Source organism: Styela clava, chromosome 2 (assembly GCF_964204865.1).
Source record: "Styela clava chromosome 2, kaStyClav1.hap1.2, whole genome shotgun sequence".
In the NCBI taxonomy this organism is placed as follows: Eukaryota; Metazoa; Chordata; class Ascidiacea; order Stolidobranchia; family Styelidae; genus Styela; species Styela clava.
Window position 1 is genome coordinate 8,354,196 of NC_135251.1, and position 27,493 is coordinate 8,381,688.

The 27,493-nt window shown below is 33.1% G+C and overlaps 1 protein-coding gene across 1 annotated transcript in view; it reads right to left on the reverse strand.

Annotated features, from left to right (window-relative positions):
- LOC120336047 (uncharacterized) overlaps positions 1–27,493 on the reverse strand; it is a 98,792-nt gene that overhangs the window by 8,698 nt on the left and 62,601 nt on the right. Inside the window, exons 21-23 of the mRNA XM_078119883.1 lie at positions 22,506–22,673; positions 20,419–20,586; positions 16,927–17,094 (exon numbers count right to left, since the gene is read on the reverse strand). Of these exons, the coding sequence (XP_077976009.1) occupies positions 16,927–17,094; positions 20,419–20,586; positions 22,506–22,673 (504 nt within the window). The remainder of the gene's footprint in view (positions 1–16,926; positions 17,095–20,418; positions 20,587–22,505; positions 22,674–27,493) is intronic.

A 27,493-nucleotide genomic window follows, 5' to 3' on the forward strand; every position in this document is an offset into this window, starting at 1 on the left:
AAAGAGACCTAATATCCATTCATTTTTCCAGATACTTGATTGGTAATTCTGGCAAGTTTCAACAAAAAGAAAACAGAATTTTTTTTTATGAAGGGTGTCAAATGTCCCTGAGAACCATTTGCTGACTAAAGGCAACGTTGGCAAATCCACTCAATGACAATTTATGCCTGTACCATCCCATCCGTGAGATTCCCATTCGAAGACAATTCAATGAAAATACTGAATTTTAGAAAATTTAGGTTTAGTGTCGAACAAAACGTAATCCTATTATAGAATATTGTCCCAATTGCCATACGTGTTCCGATCGTCTCATGAGTAACCGATGTTTACGGCAAAACTTTTAGAGACTTTTAAATTAAGTATTTCCAAGCATTTATTTAACTTTAGTTTGTTTAAATAGATATCTTTGATTAAAATACAATAATCCTAAAATTATTGAGTTATTTGGGTATTGACCTTCGTACTGTAACTCGACTATCCCTAAAAATTGTTGAACGTATAGCCTTATGTATAACAAAACAAAAACAATCCAAGAAATGTTTTGACAATGCGTCATATAATCGGGTGCGCATTGTAGTCCTTAAAATTCTGGAATCATTCAAATTTGCGGAGTTGAAAGAATGTCGAATACGCGATATGTTCAATCGCTGATATAATATATGGGTTTGAGATATAGCATATTTATGTAATCAATGCAATAGATTTGGACATGACTTTTGCACCGTTGACGTTCTTTTTTAAGGATTACTATTGAGTTATTTAAATGCACAAGATATTATCCCAAATAAATATAGTCAAATTACACCATTCTTTCTGAATGCATAAATGCAAACGAAGAGTTAATTCGCATACATTTTGGAATATTTACTTTGCATTTAAAATCATAACATATAATTTCGTAATGCATGCATATAGAATACAATTAAAACACACTCTAATACGTTTAATTTTAAATGTATTGAAACAAAAAATTTGAACAACAACATTCTAACTTCTTACTTTCAAAGAATTATCAGTTGCTCCTTGCGCAAATGAATTCAGCTTTTCACTTGTCAGATTACAGACACCAAACTGCACTTTTCCTGCTTCAACGGATGAGGCAACTTGAGCGAATTCATGAAATGCCATTGGATCCATGATCTTGTCTGCGAGGTATAAAGTATTGGTCTGGAAAATATATATAGAAATGATAATTTAAATTTTAAATGTAAATATGAACTTGTTAGCTTTTATTACTTATTACTGAATACAATATAATTTATGCATAAAGATAGTGATATTTGAATATGTATTCGTCGCGAATATTTTATATAGGAAATATATTAAACAACTGAAAGATTCTAACAATATTTGTGGTTGGGTCAGAACTCTTCTTTGTCTAAAATATGTTACGTAAAAATACGTAGCTGCATAATTTAAAACTTTCTGTTTTAACAGGCATAGCCGAACAATACTCGTGAGTATGTAGGAAATATGGTGACCTCAAATTAACACAAATCCAATAATTTTTCAATTACTCAGATTTGAAAGAAGGGAGTTTATTTTATTTACATTTCAAATCACCAGTAACTCGGTTATGCGTTTCAAAAAAGTTATATCTAGAATATGTTCCTAAGAATCTTCTCAATCATAACGACAACCTTGCATCCGCTGCGCAAAGTTGTCAATTACCATTTTACTTTACCATAAGAATTTATATAAGTTTTTAAATAAAACACAAGTATTGTAGTATAAAGTTAAGAACGAAAACATGAGTTTTTACACATTTGAAGCGTATGACTGCTCATAATATAGAATATTTGATGGGCTCCTAAAATTACCGAACAAAAGTCTATTCCTTTTTTTGCAAAATACAAAAACTTTGGAAAGATTTTATTTGATACGTTTGACATTTTCTTTCTTCTAAACTAGCCTTAAATAATGCAAATGCACGACACATTACAAGATTCTCAGGGCTGCATATGATAAGTACCCGGATCAGCATGAGATATGTGGATGTATCTTTTCTTGCGATTGCAATATACACAAAATTATTAACAGAATAATAATTGTTTTAAAGAAATTATCTTGTAGTAAAAAAATAAACGTATGCAATGCAACGTATGCAAACGTATTTAGCGAAAGATTAATATTGTAAATTGTTTTTATATTATTATATTTGTGTTTGTAATATTCAAAACTGGAACCACATATAATATACATTTATTGTTTTTCCTTGCAAACTCAAATACTGAATATTACCAACGTTAAACGTTTTTAAGATCAGAAATAATTTTATTCGAGCCATTATTAATGCATTGAATATTGTTAATTGTTGTTAGTTTACATGATTGTATCCATACATGTTTTACAATTTATCTTCCTAGGACTGATCAGGCTCATTGTTCGCGTAAAATATGTAGAATTTTCATAGTGCGTTAAATGCTCTAACGACAAACGCAATCATACTTATCGGTTCGTGTTTAAAAACATGGGTATTGCGATATATCCATGGGAAAACAAAACATATTGGTGATTCATTCAGCATGGCATTTATAATATAAAAACAAGATAATAAACTTCAGCAAATTCGTGGAATGCTTCGCACTCCATGGTCTTGTCAGATACGATTAAATCATCGATCTGTGAAATAAATATTCAACGAATATATTAAAGTATATATACGGTTAGCTATGATATATTTCTAGCATGATTAGGAATAAATGTAGGATCAATTCCGAACAATTTATAGGATGATTTGAATTCTTAAGCAGAAAATTTGTATACGTTTGAAACACAACTATATATTAAAAGTGAGTATCCGTATAACATTGGGAAGACAAAGATAAGACTCGTAATACAACACAAGCGTCCATATTTTCGAGAAATGCTTTACTGGTCAAATTAAAACTTCAAACTAGGACATTTGAATTCTTGAACTTATGTTATAATTTGTCGTTTTTAGGAATGTTTAAAAACATTGCAAAATTATCATTGTCAGCGCGAAAAACTTTTCTTGTTTCACTTGGGTTTTCCTTTATCTTTCTATTTATCTAAATTGCATTAAATATCTAAGAAAAGTTAGGAAATCAGGTCTTGCCAAAGGAATTCAAAAGTCCTAAATTCCTGCTCACTTTAAATATAATTGTTTACACTCGATTTAATTGTACCCTAACAGTATTTCAATCGACCAAATTATATTTAAAGCAAAATATCTCTCTATACTGTATTACAATATTCCTTTTTATCATAATTTCATTCGCTAATTCACCGACGGATAAGTTGGGCCATGATTGTAAATCCGGGACAGTGGAAAACCGACTCTCGCAAACGTACTATATCTGAATTAGTCGTGTATTATGATGTTTGACTTCGTCTTTTGGTGAGTTACGACGTCTCCGCAAACCGATGGTGGCCGTGCAGAGCGATGCAAACTGTTGTGTGATGTTCGTTTCAGAGTGGTTGAAACTAACTTTTTGCCATTTCAGTTATTATTTTTACTTTAGCCCTTCAAATAGATCAAATTACTGTCAATTTTTTTTTCAAATTTTGTCTACAGTGGAATACCCAATACCAACGGCCCACTCTATTATATCAGGTAGGCAATTTGACCCTAGATCAGGGCTACTCAACTGGCGGACCGCGGTCCGAATCCGGACCTTTCGAGTATTGGATTTGGACCGCACCTAATTATTTATTTTGGATCATCAGCCCCACTTTTTGACTTTCCTATCATAAAATGACTTTCATAGTTTTGAATATATAGGAAAAGAAATATAACATCATAATAAACAATTTTAATATGCTACTAATCATTAGTCGGTCGAGGAAATGCTCGTTTAAGGATGCCGAAATATCAGTTCTGGAAAGACCGGACCCAAATAATTTTGAAGTTTTGTTTTCGGACCTTCGATAAAAATTGTTGAGTAGCCCTGCCCTAGATCATGAGTTGACCCTAGATTTTTAATTGCACGCCCTTATGCACCATCCTGAGGCATATAATGGGTACCAGATAGATTCGTCCTGAAGCTTTACGTGGCTTCGTCAAAAATGACAAAAATTGTGTGTGTGGGTCATGCCTGATTGTAACCTATTGAGCATCAATACTTTATGTCTTCCCAATGTATGATCTGGTATTATTAGGTTTTTTTTTACTAAACGAGAGTATACGTCACAGAAATTCAAATGTTTCATGTGAGTTTCGGAATTTGACTATTTATATATGCCTAGAAGGTAGAGAACGTAATCAGGTATTGTAAATGTCCTACTGGGCAAAAACTGATGTATTCAGTCCTATATTGACCACTCTACATAGGAATTATTGCTTTCAAGCTCATATTCACAACAAAGGAGATATTGCAACGACAACTGGGGTTACTCCATAGAGACATTGAACCGAGAACACGTTTATGACGTCATAGTTATTGAGAAAACCCGAGAGAAAACACCCTCGGCATCTTTTCAAGTTGATATAACCCATCTTATTTTGATTCAAAATTTCACTAATGTCACGTTTGAGAAGGCCAGATAGAACGCAATTTGCAAAAGTAAACAAATCGTTCCTATCACATCTTTGTATACGATAGTGATGCAATATGAAAAAAAAAAAATTTTGACCCACTGCAATAGAAATAAAGCATACCACTTTCTTAAATGAACTAACGTGAAGAGACTGAAAAACCTTTTCTAATGATTCATAAATAGTGTTTTTGCGTACATGACAGTAAACTTATGACGACATATCGTAGTAAAATCCTTATGTGTTTACAACTGCGCGACTTCCACGATCGACAATGCGTAATTTGCATTCAGATTGCCAGTCTTGTTTCGATGAAAGGGGTAGGAAAAATAGGTTTTACGGAAATAGACAAGAAGTTGAAAGTTTTGTTTCGACAGCCCACATCGTTGAAGAGAGAGAAGGAAATTATCGCTCTTTAGCAACATCACGCAGAAAGCGACCTAAAATCCATCCATTTTTCCAGATACTTGATTGGTACTTCTGGCAAGTTTCAACAGGAAGAAAATAGAAAGTTTTTTATGGAGGATGTCAAATGTTTCTGAGAACCATTGGCTGACAAAAGGCAACGTTGGCGAGATGATGGACTTCATTAATCTTGACATGAAGAAGTCTAAAGTTATTTGAAGCTTATGGGGAACAAAGGATGGCGGTCCAATGCGTGCGATTTGACAATGTTGTATTCACTGAGCTCTTTGAGGCCTTGCGATGCATTAATTAATATTACGTAATATTCTGACTTGACCATGTGACATAGTTTTTGTTCAATCCCATTCCATGGCAATTTATGGCTGTACCATCCCATTGCGTGAAATTCCCATTCAAATATAATTCAATGAAAATACTGAATTTCTGAAAATTCAGGTTTAGTGTCTATTAAATAGGACTTTCTGTACAATTAGATCAGGGGTCGGGAACCTTTTTGGTCAAGAGAGTCATAAGGGTACATATTTTCAATTGCATTTCCGTGCGAGCCATGCAGCATTTTTTCCCTTAATCATGAATCAAATTTTTACCTAAAAGTCAACACATACAATGTCTCAATATACATTTAATGTGACTTCTGATGCTGCATATTGTTGCTGAGGGCCTTGAACGAATGCTCACATGCAACACATTTTAAAATCGACGATACTCATCGCCTTTCTTTCTTTTAGGCATCTCCGTAGGGCTAAATATTATAAATGAACAGTACAAACGGACGGAAGACATTTCTTTATTGCAACTCTATCGCTTCGGGGTGTCACAAAATATGCTGCAGATAGTTTTGTCACAATGCCTGTCTGGCACTTCTCTTACAAAACATAGACAGGCGTTGAGCACGTGTTTTCAAACGTATTGGCAAATGTTCTGCGGAATTTTGCAATAACTTTATAGTTTGAGAACTAGTAACAATAGTAAGCTTGGCCTTAGATTTTTCTGGGAGCCATATGCCGTCACCAAAAGAGCCATATATGGCTCGCGAGCCATGGGTTCCCTGAATTAGATAGTACATAGACGCAAAATGAAAAAATCATTGACTTTCCTAACTTTATAAATAAAAAGAATTGTCTAACTATGACAATTTAGTATCATTCCGGCTCAGTTATTCTATTTCTCAGAAACTCTGCACATTCAGCAATAATCAATTTCCTGCTTATAGACTATTTCTAATAATTCGGTTAATCCGGGTAATTCCTGAACCATTTGCCTAAATTACATGTTATAAACATCTATATATCTGTAGACAAAGTTTATAACCAGAGCAAGTAACCAAACCCTTTCTCTGGCCCAATCGCTATGGATTTTCTGGGTTATGAAGACTCCATCTTAGATCGGAAAGTCAAGTTTTGTCCTAATCCGAAACCTAGATTTTGTGGTACTCCCGTAGTATGGGGACAAAAATGCCGGACACCGGAACGTAGTATGTGTACCAGGTCTGGGTGAGGCCATAATTTCAGGTGCAAATACTACGGGAGTCACTTAGCTGGTCCCTGAACTCGTAATAGAACTAAAATAGGGAAAATTGAAATAAACTTATGGCCTTCTATATTCCTTACAATATTCTCGTGTCCGCCACCTTGGTTCACATACTACGGGAGCACCGATTTGGGCTATACACGTAACACGTAATTCATGAAATGCTTTTGGCTCCATGATCTTGTCTGCAAGGTATAAAGTAATTGTCTGGGAAAATAAATATAGGAATAATATTTTTATTGTAATTATTATCGTGTTAGCTTTTATTACTTTCAATACAATATATTTTTTGTATAAAGATAGTAACATAGTAACATTTTGTTTGCTAAGTACAACATGTTAAAAATTATTCATTATCATAATCAAAATAAAAATCACTTTCTTAAATAAACCGCAAACAAAATCAAAATATAATATTTTTAGGTGTATTTTTTACTATGTTACAAGTATTTGAGTAACGGTTTGGGGATATGAAGACTGAGTAGATAGGGATAGTTTTATTTTTATTTCGATAAGTTACAATATCCATGAAATTATTCACGGAGTTTTGTTATTTAATGAGCTTAGTAATTTAACCCGATAATCCTTAAAAACATTTGCGCTTCATAGCCCGGTGAGCTTTATGTAATAAGAAAACAAAGTAAGCATTTTTTTGCGAATGCGCCCAATTATCCGTCGCGCCTTATGGTCCGTGAAATACGGGTACAATAAAACTTACGTAGTTACAGAAATTTCAACAATGCTAGGTGAATCCCCTAATCATATACGAGGTTTGAAATATAACACATACGGGAATTTAATGCAGAAGAATTGGCACGAGAGTTGAGATTCTTTTTGGAAAAATTATTATTGTCCCATTTATTAATATCGTATTTTTTATTTGATCGAATTTCATAAGACAATATCATTTCTAGTTTTATTTTTTGGCGAACAAAACTTTGTCCTAGTTTTCTTGGGTGTTCCGCTCGTCTCATGAGTCCACTTACCTCACGCGTTCCGAAGAAAAGACAAATGTGTACTGTCCCATCCCGTTCGACGTTTCCCATGCTCAAGCATGGTAATACTAAGTTATCTTGTGGCCGATGGCCCAATTTGGAACTTAATCCAGATTCAAAAATATCATTTCACAGTGTAATCGAAATACTCTTCTGCCCCGGAATTGACATTTCAATTGTAAGTATATCTATCTGTTGGTTTCGTTGTTTGATTAAACACAGTGAACAAACAGTCCAGTGATTGACAAAAATGACAATTTAGTTCTTTTTTGTCTCATGTCAAAGAAGATCAAGTAATAAGAAGTTTTTCAAGCTGGAGGCACGTCCTCGGGTCACAAGACGTATATGTTCAGAGAGATAATAGCGAGACACGGTATAATTTGCAAAAGAAAAGTTTACCGACGTATAACCAATGTTTACGGCAAAAAGATTTAGCGACTTTTTAGTAGCCCGAATCCTTAATTTAATTCTTGGTTGTTTTGAATAAATTATTTTGAATAAAATAAAATAACCATGAAAATATTGAGGTATTTGTGTAATGAGCTTTGTACTGTAACCCGATATTTCTTGAAAATTTGCACTTATAGCCCGGTGCGACTTGTGTATGATAAAACAAAAACAATCTGAGCAATTTGCTGACAGTGCGTCACATAATCCGGCGCAAGTTGTGGTCCGTAAAATTGCGGAATCCTTAAAATATGCGGAAAATGACAAAAGCGGGATATGTTCAAGCAACAAGCGCTAATATAATATATGAGGTTTGAGATATAGCATATCCAAGAATTTAATCCAATATAATTGCACATCATTGATCTTTTGCACTGTTGAAGTTCTTATTTAAAAATTACTATTGAGCTATTTAATAGCCAACTTTTTTATTCGATCATAATGCACAAGAATTTATCCCAAATAAATATATATATTTAAATCACACCAATCTTTTCGAATGCAAAAAATTGAATAAAGATTTATTCGCATGCATTTTGGAATTTTTACCTTGCATTTTACATCATAATTTAGAATCGCGTAAAGCACGCCGGTATACAGAATTGAATTAAAACACACTCTGATACGTTTGATTTTTAAAAGTTAATTAAACAATTTTCCATTATCTTACTTTCAGAGCAAAATCGGTTGCTCCTTGTGCAAATTCATTCAGCTTTTCACATGTCAGATTACAGACAGCAAACTGCACTATCCCTGCTTCAACGGTTGAGGCAACTTGAGCGAATTTATGAAATGCTTTTGGCTCCATGATATTGTCTTTCAGGCACAAAGTATTGATCTGGAAATTGAATATGGAAATAATAATTTTAATGTAATCAGGAACTTTAATTACACTGAATACAATATATTTTATACATAAAGATAGTAAAATTTCAATATGTATTTGTCGCGAATAATTCATATGGGTAAGATATTGAACAGCTGGAAGATTCAAACAATATTTGTTGGTCGGGGTCTGTGGGGTCATATACTCGTAAGTATATAGAAAATATGGTGACCTCAAATTAACACAGATCTAATAATTTGATAATTACTCAGATTTAAAAGATGGGAGTTTATTTTGTTTACACTTCAACTTACCAGTAATATAGGTTATGCGTTTCAGAAAAGTTATATTTAGAATATGTTCCAAGGAATCTCCTCAACCATAACGACAACTCTGCATCCGCTGAGCAAAGTTGTCAATTATCATTTTACTATGAGATTTTATATAATTTTTTAAATATAACACAAGTATTGTAGTATAATGTTACGAACGAAAATGTGAGTGTTTGAACATGTGAAGCGTATGGCTGCTCGTAACTTGAAGAAATATTCGATGAGCCATAAAAAATTACCGAAAAAAAGTCTATTCCTCTTGTTGCTGCAAAATACAAAACCTCGGAAAGATTTTATTTGATACGTTTGGCATTTTTTCTCCTCTAAACTAGTCTCAAATAATGCAAATGCACGACACATTACAAGATTCTTAGAGCTGCATGTGATAAATGCTCAACATGAGAGGTGTGAATGTACCGTCTCGTGCTATTGCAATATACACGCATTAACAAAAGAATAATTTTTTAAAGGAATTAACTTTTAGTAAAAAAATAAACCAACAGTGTTTCTCAATGCAAGCGTATTTAGCGACAGATAAATATTGTAAATTGTTTAATATTATTATATTTGTGTTCGTAATATCTAACACTGAAACCCCATATAACAAGTATATAAATACAGCTATATCTTGATATAAATTTATTGTTTTTATTTGCAATCTAAAATATTACCAACGTAAAACTTTTGTAAGATCAGAAATAATTTAATTCGAACCAATAATGATGCATTGATTATTGGTAATTGTTGTTAATTTACATGGTTGTATCCATACATGTCTTATGTAATATCGTCCTAGGACTGATCAGCCTCATTGTTCGCGTAAAATATATAGATTGTTCATAGTGCGTTAAATCATTTAACGGCCAACGCAATCATTCCTATCGGTCAGTGTTTTAAAACAAGGGTATCACGGTATATCCATGGGATCACAAAAAAAATTAGCGGATCATTGAGCATGATATTCATAATATAAAAAAAGATAATGCAGATCAAACCGTTAGGAGTGATACCAACAAATTTGATTTCCAAATATAACCCGAGGATAATTCAAACACTATCATTGCGTCCATTGTATAATGTAATTTAAAATTTACATAAAATCCGGGTCCATATGGAGCAATGACATTTTTTCGATTTTATTAATTTATTAATACTGCTTGAGTAATAATTTGAGCGACTTTTTCAGTCTCCGAATGCTTTTTATAATTTTTGGTTGTTCTGAAAGATTCCATCGATTAAATTACAATAACCATAAAAATATTGAGTTATTTGTATATTGAGCTCAGTACTGTAACCCGATAATGCCTAAAAACCGTCGAACCTTTTGCACGTGACGCCTTATATATGCTAAAACAAAAACAATCTAAGCAATTTATTGACACTGCGTAATATAATCCGGTGCGCATTTTGTTCCTTAAAATGCGGAAATCAATAAACTTTACGAGTTTTAAAAAATGTTAAATTTGCCATGTGTTCAAGCGCTGATATAATAAATATAGGGAGTTTGAGATATAGCACATTTGTGAATTCAATACAAAATAATAGAACATGACTTTTAAACCACTGATAACGTTGCATTTAGCAGAATGCTAATGACCTATTCGTTACCCTACTATTTTATTTAACTGCAATTCACAAGAAGTTATCGCAATTTACAAAAAAAAATATTCGGAATGCAGAACTCAAATGAAGAGTTCATTACTGTTATTTCACTGGAATCAAACTTCCGGGAGAAATAAAAAAAAAAAAAAACTTCGTGCTCGTTGCATATGTTTTACATCTGTCGATGGAAATGTGTCATATAAAAATAATAAATACGGAGATAGAGGTATTTATTTATTAAGGTAATTATTGTTACCACGCAACGCTGACGAAAATAATCGGCATTCAGAAAAATTGCAATAGAATGCCGCTATTAGCAACTTTTCAGTCTTTTTTTTTTTTCAATTTTTCAATTTTTTTTTTCGTTTGATTGTTTTCCTTCAAAAAATTTAGTCTTACAGTGTGTATGAAAGGGCACATTATCGAATTAAGATATTTTCAAGAGATAGTATTATACCTTAACAATGGATTTATTAAACGTACAGGAAAGATCGTCTAAATTATTGTGATGAAACAAAAGAAGATACCCGGGCGAATGGATCTACATTTGTCTCTTACCAGACTTTAGTTGTGAATGTCAAAATACATTTGCTTCTGTAATTTATTCCACTCAGATAAAGTGCAGGGAAAATTACTAATAGGTCCGGTTGATTTGTATTTTCATAAAAATTGATTAATTCTCTTAGGTTCAACATTTCGCCATTAACTTTATTCAATGTAGAGGGGTCGCAAAAGGTTTATATAACGGGGGAGTTTATTTCTGATGTTTATTTTTGGGATTAGCAAACCGATAAGACGGTTTATATATAATATGAATCTTGACCTTTAGTCCGATTCATAACGCTCACGCTCTGAATATTTTCGATTCATAGACGTCGTTTTTGACAATCCAGGTCCTGCACATGTATTCAAAAATCCTAAATTCCCGCTTACTTTAAATTTAATTGTTTACTCTCGATTTAATTTTACCCTAACGGTATTTCAATCGACCAAATAATATTTAAAGAAAAATATTACTCTATACTGTATTACAGTATTCCTTTTTATCATAATTTCATTCGCTATTTCACCGTCGGATAAGTTGGGCCATGATTGTACATCCGGGACAGTGAAAAAACCGACTCTCGCAAATGTACTATATCAGAATTAGTCGTGTATTATGATGCTTGACTTCGTCTTTTGGTGAGTTACGACGTCTCCGCAAACCGATGGTGGCCGTGCAGAGCGATGCAAACTGTTGTGTGATGTTCGTTTCAGAGTAGTTAAAACTAACTTTTTGCCCTTTCATTTATTTTTTTTACTTTAGCCCTTCAAATAGATCAAATCACTGTCTAGTCTTTTAAAATTTTGTCTACTGTGGAATACCCAATACCAACGGCCCACTCTATTATATCAGGTGGGCAATTTGACCCTAGGTCATGAGTTGACCCTAGATTTTTAATTGCACGCCCTTATGCACATTCCTGAGGCACATAATGGGTACCAGATAGTTTCGTCCTGAAGCTTTACGTGGCTTCGTCAAAAATGACAAAAATTTTGTGTGTGGGTCATGCCTGATTGTAACTTATTGATCTTCATTACTTTATGTCTTCCCAATGTATGATCTGGTATTATTAGGTTATTTTTTACTAAACGAGCGTATACGTTACGTCACAGAAATTAAAATGTTTCGTGTGAGTTTTGGAATTTGACTATTTATATATGCCTAGAAGGTAGAGAACGTAATCAGATATTGTAAATGTCCTACTGGGCAAAAACTGATGTATTGGTTCCTATATTGGCCACTCTACATAGGAATTATTGCTTTCAAGCTCATATTCACAACAAAAGCGATATTGTAACGACAACTGGGGTTACTCCATAGAGACATTGTAGCCAAGAATACGTTTATGACGTCATAGTTGTTGGGAAAATCCGAGAGCAAACAGCCTCGGCATCTTTTCAAGTTGATATAACCCATCTTATTTTGATTCAAAATTTCACTAATGTCTCGTTTGAGAAGGCCAGATAGAACGCAATTTGAAAAAGTAAACAAATCGTTCCTATCACATCTTTGTATACGATAGTGATGCAATATAAAAAAATTATTTTTGACCCACTGCAATAGAAATAAAGCATGTTACCACTTTCTTGAATGAACTAACGTGAAGAGACTGAAAAACCTTTTCTAATGAATAATAAATAGTGTTTTTGCGTAAATGACAGTAAACTTATGACGACATATCGTATTAAAATCCTGATGCGTTTACAACTGCGCGACTCCCACGATCGATAACTCGTGATTTGCATTCCGATTGTCAGTCTTGTTTCGTTGAAAGAATAGGAAAAATACTTTTTACGGATATAGACAAGAAGTGGGAAATCTTGTTTCGACAACCCACAGCGTTAAAGAGAGGGATGGAAATTATCGCTCTTTAGCAGCATCACGCGGAAAAAGACCTAAAATCCATCCATTTTTCCAGATACTTGATTGGTAATTCTGGCAAGTTTCAACAGGAAAAAAATAGAAAGTTTTCTATGGAGGGTGTCAATTGTCCCTGAGAACCATTTGCTGACAAAAGGCAACGTTGGCGCGATGATGGACTTTATTAATCTTGACATGAAGAAGTCAAAAGTTATTTGAAGCTTATGGGGAACAAAGGACGCCGGTCCAATGCGTGCGATTTGACAATGTTGTAATCACTGAGTTCTTTGAGGCCTTGCGATGCGTTAATTAATATTACGTAATATTCTGACTTGACCATGTGACATATTATTTGTTTAATCCCATTCCATGGCAATTTATGGCTGTACCATCCCATTCCGTGAGATTCCCATTCAAATACAATTCAATGAAAATACTGAATTTCTGAAAATTTAGGTTCAGTGTCTATTAAATAGGACTTCATGTACAGTGAGATTGTACATAGACGCGAAATGGTAAATTGATTGACTTTCTTATCTTTATAAATTAATAGGAATTATCTAACTATGACAATTTAGTATCATTCCTGCTCAGTTATTCTATTTCTCAGGAACTTTGCTCATTCATCAATAATAAATTTCCTGTTTATAGACTATTTCTAATAATTCGGTTAATCCGGGTAATTCCTGAAGCTTTTGCCTAAATTACATGTTAAAAACATCTACATATCTGATGTACACAAAGTACGTCATAATCAGAGCAGGTAACCAAACCTCTTTTCTCTGGCCCAATCGCTATGGATTGTCTGGGTTATGAAGACTCCATCCCAGATCGCGAAACCAATTTTTGTCCTAATCCAAAACCTAGATTTGGTGGTACTCCCGTATTATGTGATCCAAGATGGCGGACACCACAAACTCGTAATAGAACTAAAATAGGGAGAATTGATATAAAATTATGGCCTACAATTTTCCATGCTATATTCCGGTGTCCGCCATCTTGGTTCACATACGACGGGAGCGCCGATTTGGACTTTACGCGCAACGATTTCTGATTTTGACGATGTATAAATACTATCGTCCTAGAGCGTTACCTTCCTATCAGTTTTAAACCGCGCCCCTAATACCATAATGTTAATTTTGTTGACAAACAAAACGTAATCCCATTATATAATATTGTCCCAATTGTCTTACGTGTTCCGCTCGTTTCAGGAGTAACCGATGTTAACGGAATAAGTTTTAGAGACCTTTTAGTATCCCAAATCCTTTATTGAATTTTTGGTTGTTTTGATAGATATCTTTGATTAAAATACAATAACCTTAAAATTATTGAGTTATTTGAGTATTGAGCTTTGTACTGTAACCCGACTATCCCTAAAAATCGTTGAACGTATAGCCTTATGTATAACAAAACAAAAACAATCCATGCAATTTATTGACAATGCGTCATATAATCGGGTGCGCGTTGGTGTTCTTAAAGTTTTGGAATCATTCAAATTTGTGGGGTTGAAAACAATGTTGAAAGCGCGATATGTTCAATCGTTGATATAATATATGAGGTTTGAGATATAGCATATTCAGGTATTCAAAGTAATAGTATTGGACATGACTTTTGCACCGTTGACGTTTTTTTTTCAAAATTACTATCGAATTATTTAAATGCACAGGATATTATCCAAAATAAATATATTTAAATTACACAATTCTTTTTGAATGCAAAAATTTAAACGAAGAGTTCATTTGCATACATTTTGGAATATTTACCTTGCATTTAATATCAAAACATATAATCTCGTAGAGTACGCCTGTGTATAGAATACAATTAAAACATACTCGAATATGAATAATTTTTAAAACGTATTAAATAAAAAAAATTTGAACAACAATATTCTAACTTCTTACTTTCAATGAAGAATCAGTTGCCCCTTGTGCGAATTCATTCAGCTTTTCACATGTCAGATTACAGTCATTAAACTGCACTTCGCCTGCTTCAACGGTTGAGGCAACTTGAGCGAATACATGAATTGCTTTTGGCTCCATGATCTTGTCTGCTACGTATAAAGTATTGATCTGAAAAATAATTATGGAAATAATAATTTCAATGTAATTATGAACTTTAATTACTCTAAATACAATATATTTTATACATAAAGATAGTAAAATTTGACTAAGTATTTGTCGTGAATAATTTATATGGGTAAGATATTAAACAGCCGGAAGATTCTAACAATATTTGTTAGTCGGGGTCTGTGGGGTCATATACTCGTAAGTATATAGAAAATATGGTGACCTCAAATTAACACAGATCTAATAATTTGATAATTACTCAGATTTAAAAGAAGGGAGTTTATTTTGTTTACACTTCAACTTACCAGTAATGTAGGTTATGCGTTTCAGAAAAGTTATATTTAGAATACGTTCCAAGGAATCTCCTCAACCATAACGACAACCTTGCATCCGCTGCGCAAAGTTGTCAATTATCATTACTATAAGATTTTATATAAGTTTTTAAATATAACACAAGTATTGTAGTATAATGTTACAAACGAAAATGTGAGTGTTTGAACATGTGAAGCGTATGGCTGCTCGTAACTTGAAATATTCGATGAGCCCTAAAAAATTACCGAAAAAAAATCTATTCCTCTTGTTGCTGCAAAATACAAAAACTCGGAAAGATTTTATTTGATGCGTTTGACATTTTTTCTCCTTTAAACTAGCCTTAAATAATGCAAATGCATGACATATTACAGGATTCGTAGGGCTGCATATGATAAGTGCTCAGCATGAAAGGTGTGAATGTGCCTTCTCGTGCTATTGCAATATACACGCATGAACAAAATAATAATCTTTTAAAGGAATTAACTTTTAGTAAAAAAATAAACCAACAATGTTTCCCAAAGCAAGCGAATTTAGCGACAGATAAATATTGTAAATTGTTTTATATTAAAATATTTGTGTTCGTAATATTTAACACTGAAACCCCATATAACAAGTATATAAATACAGCTATATCTTGTTATAAATTTATTGTTTTTATTTGCAATCTAAAATATTACCAAAGTAAAACTTTTGTAAGATCAGAAACAATTTAATTCGAACCAATAATAATGCATTGATTATTGGTAATTGTTGTTAATTTACATGGTTGTATCCATTCATGTCTTATGTAATATCGTCCTAGGACTGATCAACCTCATTGTTCGCGTAAAATATATATATAGATTTTTTCATAGTGCGTTAAATCATTTAACGGCGAACGCAATCTTACTTATCGGTCAGTGTTTAAAAACAAGGGCATCGCGGTATATCCATGGAATCACAAAAAAAAATTGGCGGATCATTGAGCATGACATTTATAATATAAAAAAAAAGATAATGCAGTTCAAACCGTTATAGGAGTGATACCAACAGATTTGAATTCCAAATATAACCCGAGGATAATCCTAACACTATCATTGCGTCCATTGTATAATGTAATTTGAAATTTACATAAAATCCTGGTTCATATGGAGCAATGACATTTTCCGATTTTCTCAATTTATGCTCTTATTTATACATGAATCACACAAAACTGCCTGAACTCAAAGAGAGAAATATAAGTGATTTTATTCGCCACTCATTCCAAAATCTCACCGCATATAATATCCATTAAATTAAACCAAAAAACAAATTTAAGCAACAATCTGGAGAAAATTGTTGCGAAACAGCCCAAATTTACGACAGTTGATCAAAACAGCGTTAATTTAATAAATACTTATGTAAATCGCATGTGAAGAAAATGTAATTCAAAACTCATCAAGTGTGATTCACAGTTGAAAATACAAAAACATGATAAAAACCGTTATCAACAAGTTTACATTTTCTTACTTTTAAGCCACGGTCAGCAGCTCCCTGCCTAAATACTTTCAGTTTTTCACTCGTTAGACTACAGTTGATGAACGATACTTGTACTGCATTTGTAATTGAGGCAACTTCAGTAAATTTGCGGAATGCATCACCCTTCATGGTTTTGTCAGATAGGGTTAACCTATCGAACTGTAAAATAAATATTCAACGATTATATATATATGGTTAGCTATGATACATTTCTAGCATGATTAGGAACAAATAAAGATGACCCTATTGATACAATTAATAGGATACAATAGAATGCCGCTATTAGCCACTTTTCAGTCTTTTTTTTTTTCAATTTTTCAATTTTTTTTTTCGTTTGATTGTTTTCCTTTAAAAAATTTAGTCTTACAGTGTGTATGAAAGGGCACATTATCGATATAAGATATTTTCAAGAAATAGTATTATACCTTAACAATGGTTTTATTAAACGTACAGGAAAGATAGTCTGTGATGAAACAGAAGAAGATACCCGGGCGAATGGATCTACATTTGCCTCTTACCAGACTTTAGTTGTGAAATGTCAAAATACATTTGCTTCTGTAATTGATTCCACTCAGATAAAGTGCAGGGAAAATTACTAATAGGACCGGTTGATTTGTATTTTCATTAAAATTGATTAATTCTCTTAGGTTCATCATTTTGCCATCAACTTTATTCAATGTAGAGGGGTCGCAAAAGGTTTATATAACGGGGGAGTTTATTTCTGATGTTTATTTTTGGGATTAGCAAACCGATAAGACGGTTTATATATAATATGAATCTTGACCTTTAGTCCGATCCATAACGCTCACGCTCTGAATATTTTCGATTCATAGACGTCGTTTTTGACAATCCAGGTCTTGCACATGTATTCAAAAGTCCTAAATTCCCGCTAACTTTAAATATAATTGTTTACTCTCGATTTAATTTTACCCTAACGGTATTTCAATCGACCAAATAATATTTAAAGCAAAATATTACTCTATACTGTATTACAGTATTCCTTTTTATCATATTTCATTCGGGACAGTGGGAAACCGACTCTCGCAAACGTACTATATATGAATTAGTCGTGTATAATGATGCTTGACTTCGTCTTTTGGTGAGTTACGACGTCTCCGCAAACCGATGGTGGCCGTGCAGAGCGATGCAAACTGTTGTGTGATGTTCGTTTCAGAGTAGTTGAAACTAACTTTTTGCCATTTCATTTATTTTTTTTACTTTAGCACTTCAAATAGATCAAATCATGTCTAGTCTTTTAAAATTTTGTCTACTGTGGAATACCCAATACCAACGGCCCACTCTATTATATCAGGTGGGCAATGTGAGGCACATAATTCCTGAGGCACATAATGGGTACCAGATAGGTTCGTCCTGAAGATTTACGTGGCTTCGTCAAAAATGACAAAAATTTTGTGTGTGGGTCATGTCTGATTGTATCTTATTGATCTCCATTACTTTATGTCTTCCCAATGTATGATCTGGTATTATTTAGTTATTTTTTTTACTAAACGAGCGTATAGGTTACGTCACAGAAATTAAAATGTTTCGTGTGAGTTTTGGAATTTGACTATTTATATATTAGAAGAAAGTAGAGAACGTAATCGGATATTGTAAATGTCCTACTGGGCAAAAACAGATGTATTGGGTCCTATATTGACCACTCTACATAGGAATTATTGCTTTCAAGCTCATATTCACAACAAATGCGATATTGTAACGACAACTAGTGTTACTCCATAGAGACACTGTAGCCAAGAATACGTTTATGACGTCATAGTTGTTGGGAAAACCCGAGAGCAAACAACCTCGCATCTTTTCAAGTTGATATAACCCATCTTATTTTGATTCAGAATTTCACTAATGTCTCGTTTGAAAAGGCCAGATAGAACGCAATTTGAAAAAGTAAACAAATCGTTCCTATCACATCTTTGTATACGATAGTGATGACCCACTGCAATAGAAATAAAGCATGTTACCACTTTCTTGAATGAACTAACGTGAAGAGACTGAAAAACCTTTTATAATGATTCATAAATAGTGTTTTGCGTAAATGACAGTAAACTTATGACGACATATCGTATAAAAATCCTGATGTGTTTACAACTGCGCGACTCCCACGATCGATAATTCGTGGTTTGCATTCTCATTGCCAGTCTTGTTTTGTTGAAAGGGGTAGGAAAAATCCTTTTACGGATATAGACAAGAAGTGGGAAATTTTGTTTCGACAACCCACAGCGTTAAAGAGAGGGAAGGAAATTATCGCTCTTTAGCAACATCACGCGGAAAGAGACCTAATATCCATTCATTTTTCCAGATACTTGATTGGTAATTCTGGCAAGTTTCAACAAAAAGAAAACAGAATTTTTTTTATGAAGGGTGTCAAATATCCCTGAGAACCATTTTCTGACTAAAGGCAACGTTGGCAAGATGATGGGCTTTATTAATCTTGACATGAATGGGTCTGAAATTATTTGGTGATTATGGGGAACAAAGGACGGGGGTTCCATGAGACATACTCCAATGCGTGCGATTTGACAGTGTTGTATTCACTGAGCTTTTTGAGGCCTTGCGATGCGTTAATATTACGTAGTATTCTGACCTGACCATGAGACATATTTTTTGTTCAAATCCATTCCATGACAATTTATGCCTGTACCATCCCATCCGTGATATTCCCATTCGAAGACAATTCAATGAAAATACTGAATTTTAGAAAATTTAGGTTTAGTTTCGAACAAAACGTAATCCTATTATAGAATATTGTCCCAATTGCCCTACGTGTTCCGATAGTCTCATGAGTAACCGATGTTTACGGCATAACTTTTAGAGACTTTTAAATTATGTATTCCGAAGCATTTATTTAACTTTAGGTTGTTTCAATAGATATCTTTGATTAAAATACAATAACCCTAAAATTATTGAGTTATTTGGGTATTGACCTTTGTACTGTAACCCGACTATCCCTAAAAATTGTTGAACGTATAGCCTTATGTATAACAAAACAAAAACAATCCAAGAAATGTTTTGACAATGCGTCATATAAACGGGTGCGCGTTGTAGTCCGTAAAATTCTGGAATCATTCAAATTTGCGGAGTTGAAAGAATGTCGAATACGCGATATGTTCAATCGCTGATATAATATATGAGGTTTGAGATATAGCATATTCATGTAATCAATGCAATAGATTTGGACATGACTTTTGCACCGTTGACGTTCTTTTTTAAGGATTACTATTGAGTTATTTAAATGCACAAGATATTATCCCAAATAAATATAGTCAAATTACACCATTCTTTCTGAATGCAAAAATGCAAACGAAGAGTTAATTCGCATACATTTTGGAATATTTACCTTGCATATAAAATCATAACATATAATTTCGTAATGCATGCATATAGAATACAATTAAAACACACTCTAATACGTTTAATTTTAAATGTATTAATACAAAAAATTTGAACAACAACATTCTAACTTCTTACTTTCAAAGAATTATCAGTTGCTCCATGCGCAAATGAATTCAGCTTTTCACTTGTCAGATTACAGACACCAAACTGCACTTTCCCTGCTTCAACGGATGAGGCAACTTGAGCGAATTCATGAAATGCCATTGGATCCATGATCTCGTCTGCGAGGTATAAATTATTGGTCTGGAAAATATATATATAAATGATAATTTAAATTTTAAATGTAAATATGAACTTGTTAGCTTTTATTACTTATTACTGAATACAATATATTTTATGCATAAAGATAGTGACATTTGAATATGTATTCGTCGCGAATATTTTATATAGAAAATATATTAAACAACTGAAAGATTCTAACAATATTTGTGGTTGGGTCAGAACTCTTCTTTGTCTAAAATATGTTACGTAAAATACGTAGCTGCATAATTTAAAACTTTCTGTTTTAACAGGCATAGCCGAACAATACTCGTGAGTTTGTAGGAAATATGGTGACCTCAAATTAACACAAATCCAATAATTTTTCAATTACTCAGATTTGAAAGAAGGGAGTTTATTTTATTTACATTTCAAATCACCAGTAACTCGGTTATGCGTTTCAAAAAAGTTATATCTAGAATATGTTCCTAAGAATCTTCTCAATCATAACGACAACCTTGCATCCGCTGCGCAAAGTTGTCAATTACCATTTTACTTTACCATAAGAATTTATATAAGTTTTTAAATAAAACACAAGTATTGTAGTATAAAGTTAAGAACGAAAACATGAGTTTTTACACATTTGAAGCGTATGACTGCTCATATTATAGAATATTTGATGGGCTCCTAAAATTACCAAACAAAAGTCTATTCCTTTTTTTGCAAAATACAAAAACTTTGGGAAGATTTTATTTGATACGTTTGACATTTTCTTTCTTCTAAACTAGCCTTAAATAATGCAAATGCACGACACATTACAAGATTCTCAGGGCTGCATATGATAAGTACCCGGATCAACATGAGATATGTGGATGTATCTTTTCTTGCGATTGCAATATACACAAAATTATTAACAGAATAATAATTGTTTTAAAGAAATTATCTTGTAGTAAAAAAATAAACGTATGCAATGCAACGTATGCAAACGTATTTAGTGAAAGATTAATAATGTAAATTGTTTTTATATTATTATATTTGTGTTCGTAATATTCAAAACTGGAACCACATATAATATACATTTATTGTTTTTCTTTGCAAACTCAAATACTGAATATTACCAACGTTAAACGTTTTTAAGATCAGAAATAATTTAATTCGAACCATTATTAATGCATTGAATATTGTTAATTGTTGTTAGTTTACATGATTGTATTCATACATGTTTTACAATTTATCTTCCTAGGACTGATCAGGCTCATTGTTCGCGTAAAATATGTAGAATTTTCATAGTGCGTTAAATGCTCTAACGACAAACGCAATCATACTTATCGGTCCGTGTTTAAAAACATGGGTATTGCGATATATCCATGGGAAAACAAAACATATTGGTGATTCATTCAGCATGGCATTTATAATATAAAAACAAGATAATAAAGTTCAAACAGTTCGGAGTGATACCGACAGATTTGAATTCACCTTTGAAAAAAAAAGAAAATAAATTGTAATGTTTCTGTAATATTGATTAACCCGAGGATATTCCGAACATTATCATTGCGTTTATAATATAATGTAATTTGAAATTCACATAAAATCCTGGTCCTTATGGAGCAATGAAATTTTTCTGATTTTATTAATTTATGCACTTATTTATACATGAATCGGACAAAACTACCTGAACTCAAAGAAAGAAACACAGGTGATTTTATTCGCCACTCATTTCAAAATGTGGCCTCATGTAATATCCAATACATTAAACCAACAAACATATTTAAGCAATAATCTGGAGAAAATAGTTGCGAAACATCGTAATTTTACGAATAGTTTATCAAAACGACGGTAATTTAATAAATACTCATGTAAATCGCACGTGAAGAAAATTTAATTTAAAACACTGGTGTGATTCACATTTGAGAATGCATAAACATAATGAAAAAAACGTTATCTACAAGTTTACATCTCCTTACTTTTAAGCCACAGTTTGCAGCTCCCTGCCTAAGTACTTTCAGTTTTTCACTTGTTAGACTGCAGTTGATGAAAGATACTTCTCCTGATTTTGTAATTGAGGCAACTTCAGCAAATTCGTGGAATGCTTCGCACTCCATGGTCTTGTCAGATACAATTAAATCATCGATCTGTGAAATAAATATTTAACGGATATATTAAAGTATATATACGGTTAGCTATGATATATTTCTAGCATGATTAGGAATAAATGTAGGATCAATTCCGAACAATTTATAGGATGATTTGAATTCTTAAGCAGAAAATTTGTATACGTTTGAAACACAACTATATATTAAAAGTGAGTATCCGTATAACATTGGGAAGACAAAGATAAGACTCTTAATACAACACAAGCGTCCATATTTTCGAGAAATGCTTTACTGGTCAAATTAAAACTTCAAACTAGGACATTTGAATTCTTGAACTTATGTTATAATTTGTCGTTTTTAGGAATGTTTAAAAACATTGCAAAATTATCATTGTCAGCGCGAAAAACTTTTCTTGTTTTACTTGGGTTTTCCTTCATCTTTCTATTTATCTAAATTGCATTAAATATCTAAGAAAAGTTAGGAAATCATTTTATTTTAGTCTAGCAGTGTTATGCAAATAATGCAATTTGAATGTTTTCAAGAGATAGTATTCTACCTTATCAATGTTTTTATTAATATGTGTCGTTTGTATTGTATTTTCAAGATATTGAAAATTATTAATACTGCTCGAGTAATAATTTGAGCGACTTTTTCAGTCTCCCGAATGCTTTTAATAATTTTTGGTTATTTTGAAAGATTCCTTCGATTAAAATACAATAACCATAAAAATATTGAGTTATTTGTGTATTGAGCTCAGTACTGTAAACCGATAATGCCTAAAAACCGTCGAACCTTTAGCACGTGACGCCTTATATATGCTAAAACAAAAACAATCTTAACAATTTATTGGCACTGCGTAATATAATCCGGTGCGCATTTTGTTCCTTAAAATGCGGAAATCAATAAACTTTACGAATTTTAAAAAATGTTGAATTTGCGATGTGTTCAAGCGCTAATATAATAAATATATGGGGTTTGAGATATAGCACATTTGTGAATTTAATACAAAATAATAAAACATGACTTTTAAACCACTGATAACGTTGCCTTTGGCAGAATGCTATTGGCCTATTCGTTACCCTACTATTTTATTTAACTGCAATTCACAAGAAGTTTTCACAATTTACAACAAAAACTATTCGGAATGCAAAACTCAAATGATGTTACTGTTATTTCACTGGAATCAAATTTCCGGGCGAGATAAAAAAAAACTAGTTATTGTCGTGCTCGTGGCATATGTTATACATCTGTCGATGGAAATGTGTCATATAAAAATAATAAATACGGAGATAGAGGTATTTATTTATTAAGGTAATTATTATTACCACGCAACGCTGACGAAAATATTCGGCATTCAGAAAAATTGCAATAGAATACCGCTATTAGCAACTTTTCAATCTTTTTTTTTCAATTTTTCAAATTTTTTTTCGTTTGATTGTTTTCTTTTAAAAAATTTAGTCTTACAGTGTGTATGTAAGGGCACATTATCGAATTAAGATATTTTCAAGAGATAGTATTATACCTTAACAATGGATTTATCAAACGTACAGGAAAGATAGTCTAAATTATTGTGATAAAAAAGAAGAAGATACTCGGGCGAATGGATCTACATTTGCCTCTTACTAGACTTTTGTTGTGAAATGTCAAAATACATTTGCTTCTGTAATTGATTCCACTCAGATAAAGTGCAGGGAAAATTACTAATAGGTCAGGTTGATTTGTATTTTCATTAAAATTGATTATTTCTCCTAGGTTCATCATTTTGCCATCAACTTTATTCAATGTAAAGGGGTTGCAAACGGTTTATATAACAGGGGGAGTTTATTTCTGATGTTTATTTTTGGGATTAGCAAACTGATAAGACAGTTTATATATAATATGAATCTCGACCTTTAGTCCGATCCATAACGCTCACGCTCTGAATATTTTCGATTAACAGACGTCGTTTTCGACCATCCAGGTCTTGCCAAAGGAATTCAAAAGTCCTAAATTCCTGCTTACTTTAAATATAATTGTTTACACTCGATTTAATTGTACCCTAACAGTATTTCAATCGACCAAATTATATTTAAAGCAAAATATCTCTCTATACTGTATTACAGTATTCCTTTTTATCATAATTTCATTCGCTAATTCACCGACGGATAAGTTGGGCCATGATTGTAAATCCGGGACAGTGGAAAACCGACTCTCGCAAACGTACTATATCTGAATTAGTCGTGTATTATGATGTTTGACTTCGTCTTTTGGTGAGTTACGACGTCTCCGCAAACCGATGGTGGCCGTGCAGAGCGATGCAAACTGTTGTGTGATGTTCGTTTCAGAGTGGTTGAAACTAACTTTTTGCCATTTCAGTTATTATTTTTACATTAGCCCTTCAAATAGATCAAATCACTGTCAATTTTTTTAAATTTTTTTCTACAGTGGAATACCCAATACCAACGGCCCACTCTATTATATCAGGTAGGCAATTTGACCCTAAATCAGAGCTACTCAACTGGCGGACCGCGGTCCGAATCCGGACCTTTCGAGTATTGGATTTGGACCGCACCTAATTATTTATTTTGGATCATCAGCCCCACTTTTTGACTTTCCTATCATAAAATGACTTTCATAGTTTTGAATATATAGGAAAAGAAATATAACATCATAATAAACAATTTTAATATGCTACTAATCATTAGTCGGTCGAGGAAATGCTCGTTTAAGGATGCCGAAATATCAGTTCTGGAAAGACCGGACCCAAATAATTTTGAAGTTTTGTTTGCGGACCTTCGATAAAAATTGTTGAGTAGCCCTGCCCTAGATCATGAGTTGACCCTAGATTTTTAATTGCACGCCCTGAGGCATATAATGGGTACCAGATAGATTCGTCCTGAAGCTTTACGTGGCTTCGTCAAAAATGACAAAAATTGTGTGTGTGGGTCATGCCTGATTGTAACTTATTGAGCATCAATACTTTATGTCTTCCCAGTGTATGATCTGGTATTATTAGGTTATTTTTTTACTAAACGATAGTATACGTCACAGAAATTAAAATGTTTCATGTGAGTTTCGGAATTTGACTATTTATATATGCCTAGAAGGTAGAGAACGTAATCGGATATTGTAAATCGTCCTACTGGGCAAAAACTGTTGTATTCAGTCCTATATTGACCACTCTACATAGGAATTATTGCTTTCAAGCTCATATTCACAACAAAGGAGATATTGCAACGACAACTGGGGTTACTCCATAGAGACATTGAAGCCGAGAATACGTTTATGACGTCATAGTTATTGAGAAAACCCGAGAGAAAACACCCTCGGCATCTTTTCAAGTTGATATAACCCATCTTATTTTGATTCAAAATTTCACTAATGTCACGTTTGAGAAGGCCAGATAGAACGCAATTTGCAAAAGTAAACAAATCGTTCCTATCACATCTTTGTATACGATAGTGATGCAATATGAAAAAAAAAAAATTTTTCGACCCACTGCAATAGAAATAAAGCATGTTACCACTTTCTTAAATGAACTAACGTGAAGAGACTGAAAAACCTTTTCTAATGATTCATAAATAGTGTTTTTGCGTAAATGACAGTAAACTTATGACGACATATCGTAGTAAAATCCTGATGTGTTTACAACTGCGCGACTTCCACGATCGACAATGCGTAATTTGCATTCAGATTGCCAGTCTTGTTTCGATGAAAGGGGTAGGAAAAATAAGTTTTACGGAAATAGACAAGAAGTTGAAAGTTTTGTTTCGACAGCCCACATCGTTGAAGAGAGAGAAGGAAATTATCGCTCTTTAGCAACATCACGCAGAAAGAGACCTAAAATCCATCCATTTTCCAGATACTTGATTGGTACTTCTGGCAAGTTTCAACAGGAAGAAAATAGAAAGTTTTTTATGGAGGATGTCAAATGTCTCTGAGAACCATTGGCTGACAAAAGGCAACGTTGGCGAGATGATGGACTTCATTAATCTTGACATGAAGAAGCCTAAAGTTATTTGAAGCTTATGGGGAACAAAGGATGGCGGTCCAATGCGTGCGATTTGACAATGTTGTATTCACTGAGCTCTTTGAGGCCTTGCGATGCGTTAATTAATATTACGTAATATTCTGACTTGACCATGTGACATAGTTTTTGTTCAATCCCATTCCATGGCAATTTATGCCTGTACCATCCCATTGCGTGAAATTCCCATTCAAATATAATTCAATGAAAATACTGAATTTCTGAAAATTTAGGTTTAGTGTCTATTAAATAGGACTTTCTGTACAGTTAGATCAGGGGTCGGGAACCTTTTTGGTCAAGAGAGTCATAAGGGTACATATTTTCAATTGCATTTCCGTGCGAGCCATGCAGCATTTTGTTCCCTTAATCATGAATCAAATTTTTACCTAAAAGTCAACACATACAATGTCTCAATATACATTTAATTTGACTTCTGATGCTGCATATTGCTGCTGAGGGCCTTGAACGAATGTTTACATGCAACACATTTTAAAATCGACGATACTCATCGCCTTTCTTTCTCCGTAGGGCTAAATATTATAAATGAACAGTACAAACGGACGGAAGACATTTCTTTATTGCAACTCTATCGCTTCGGGGTGTCACAAAATATGCTGCAGATAGTTTTGTCACAATGCCTGTCTGGCACTTCTCTTACAAAACATAGACAGGCGTTGAGCACGTGTTTTCAAGCGTATTGGCAAATGTTCTGCGGAATTTTGCAATAACTTTATAGTTTGAGAACTGGTAACAATAGTAAGCTTGGCCTTAGATTTTTCTGGGAGCCATATGCCGTCACCAAAAGAGCCATGTATGGCTCGCGAGCCATGGGTTCCCTGAATTAGATAGTACA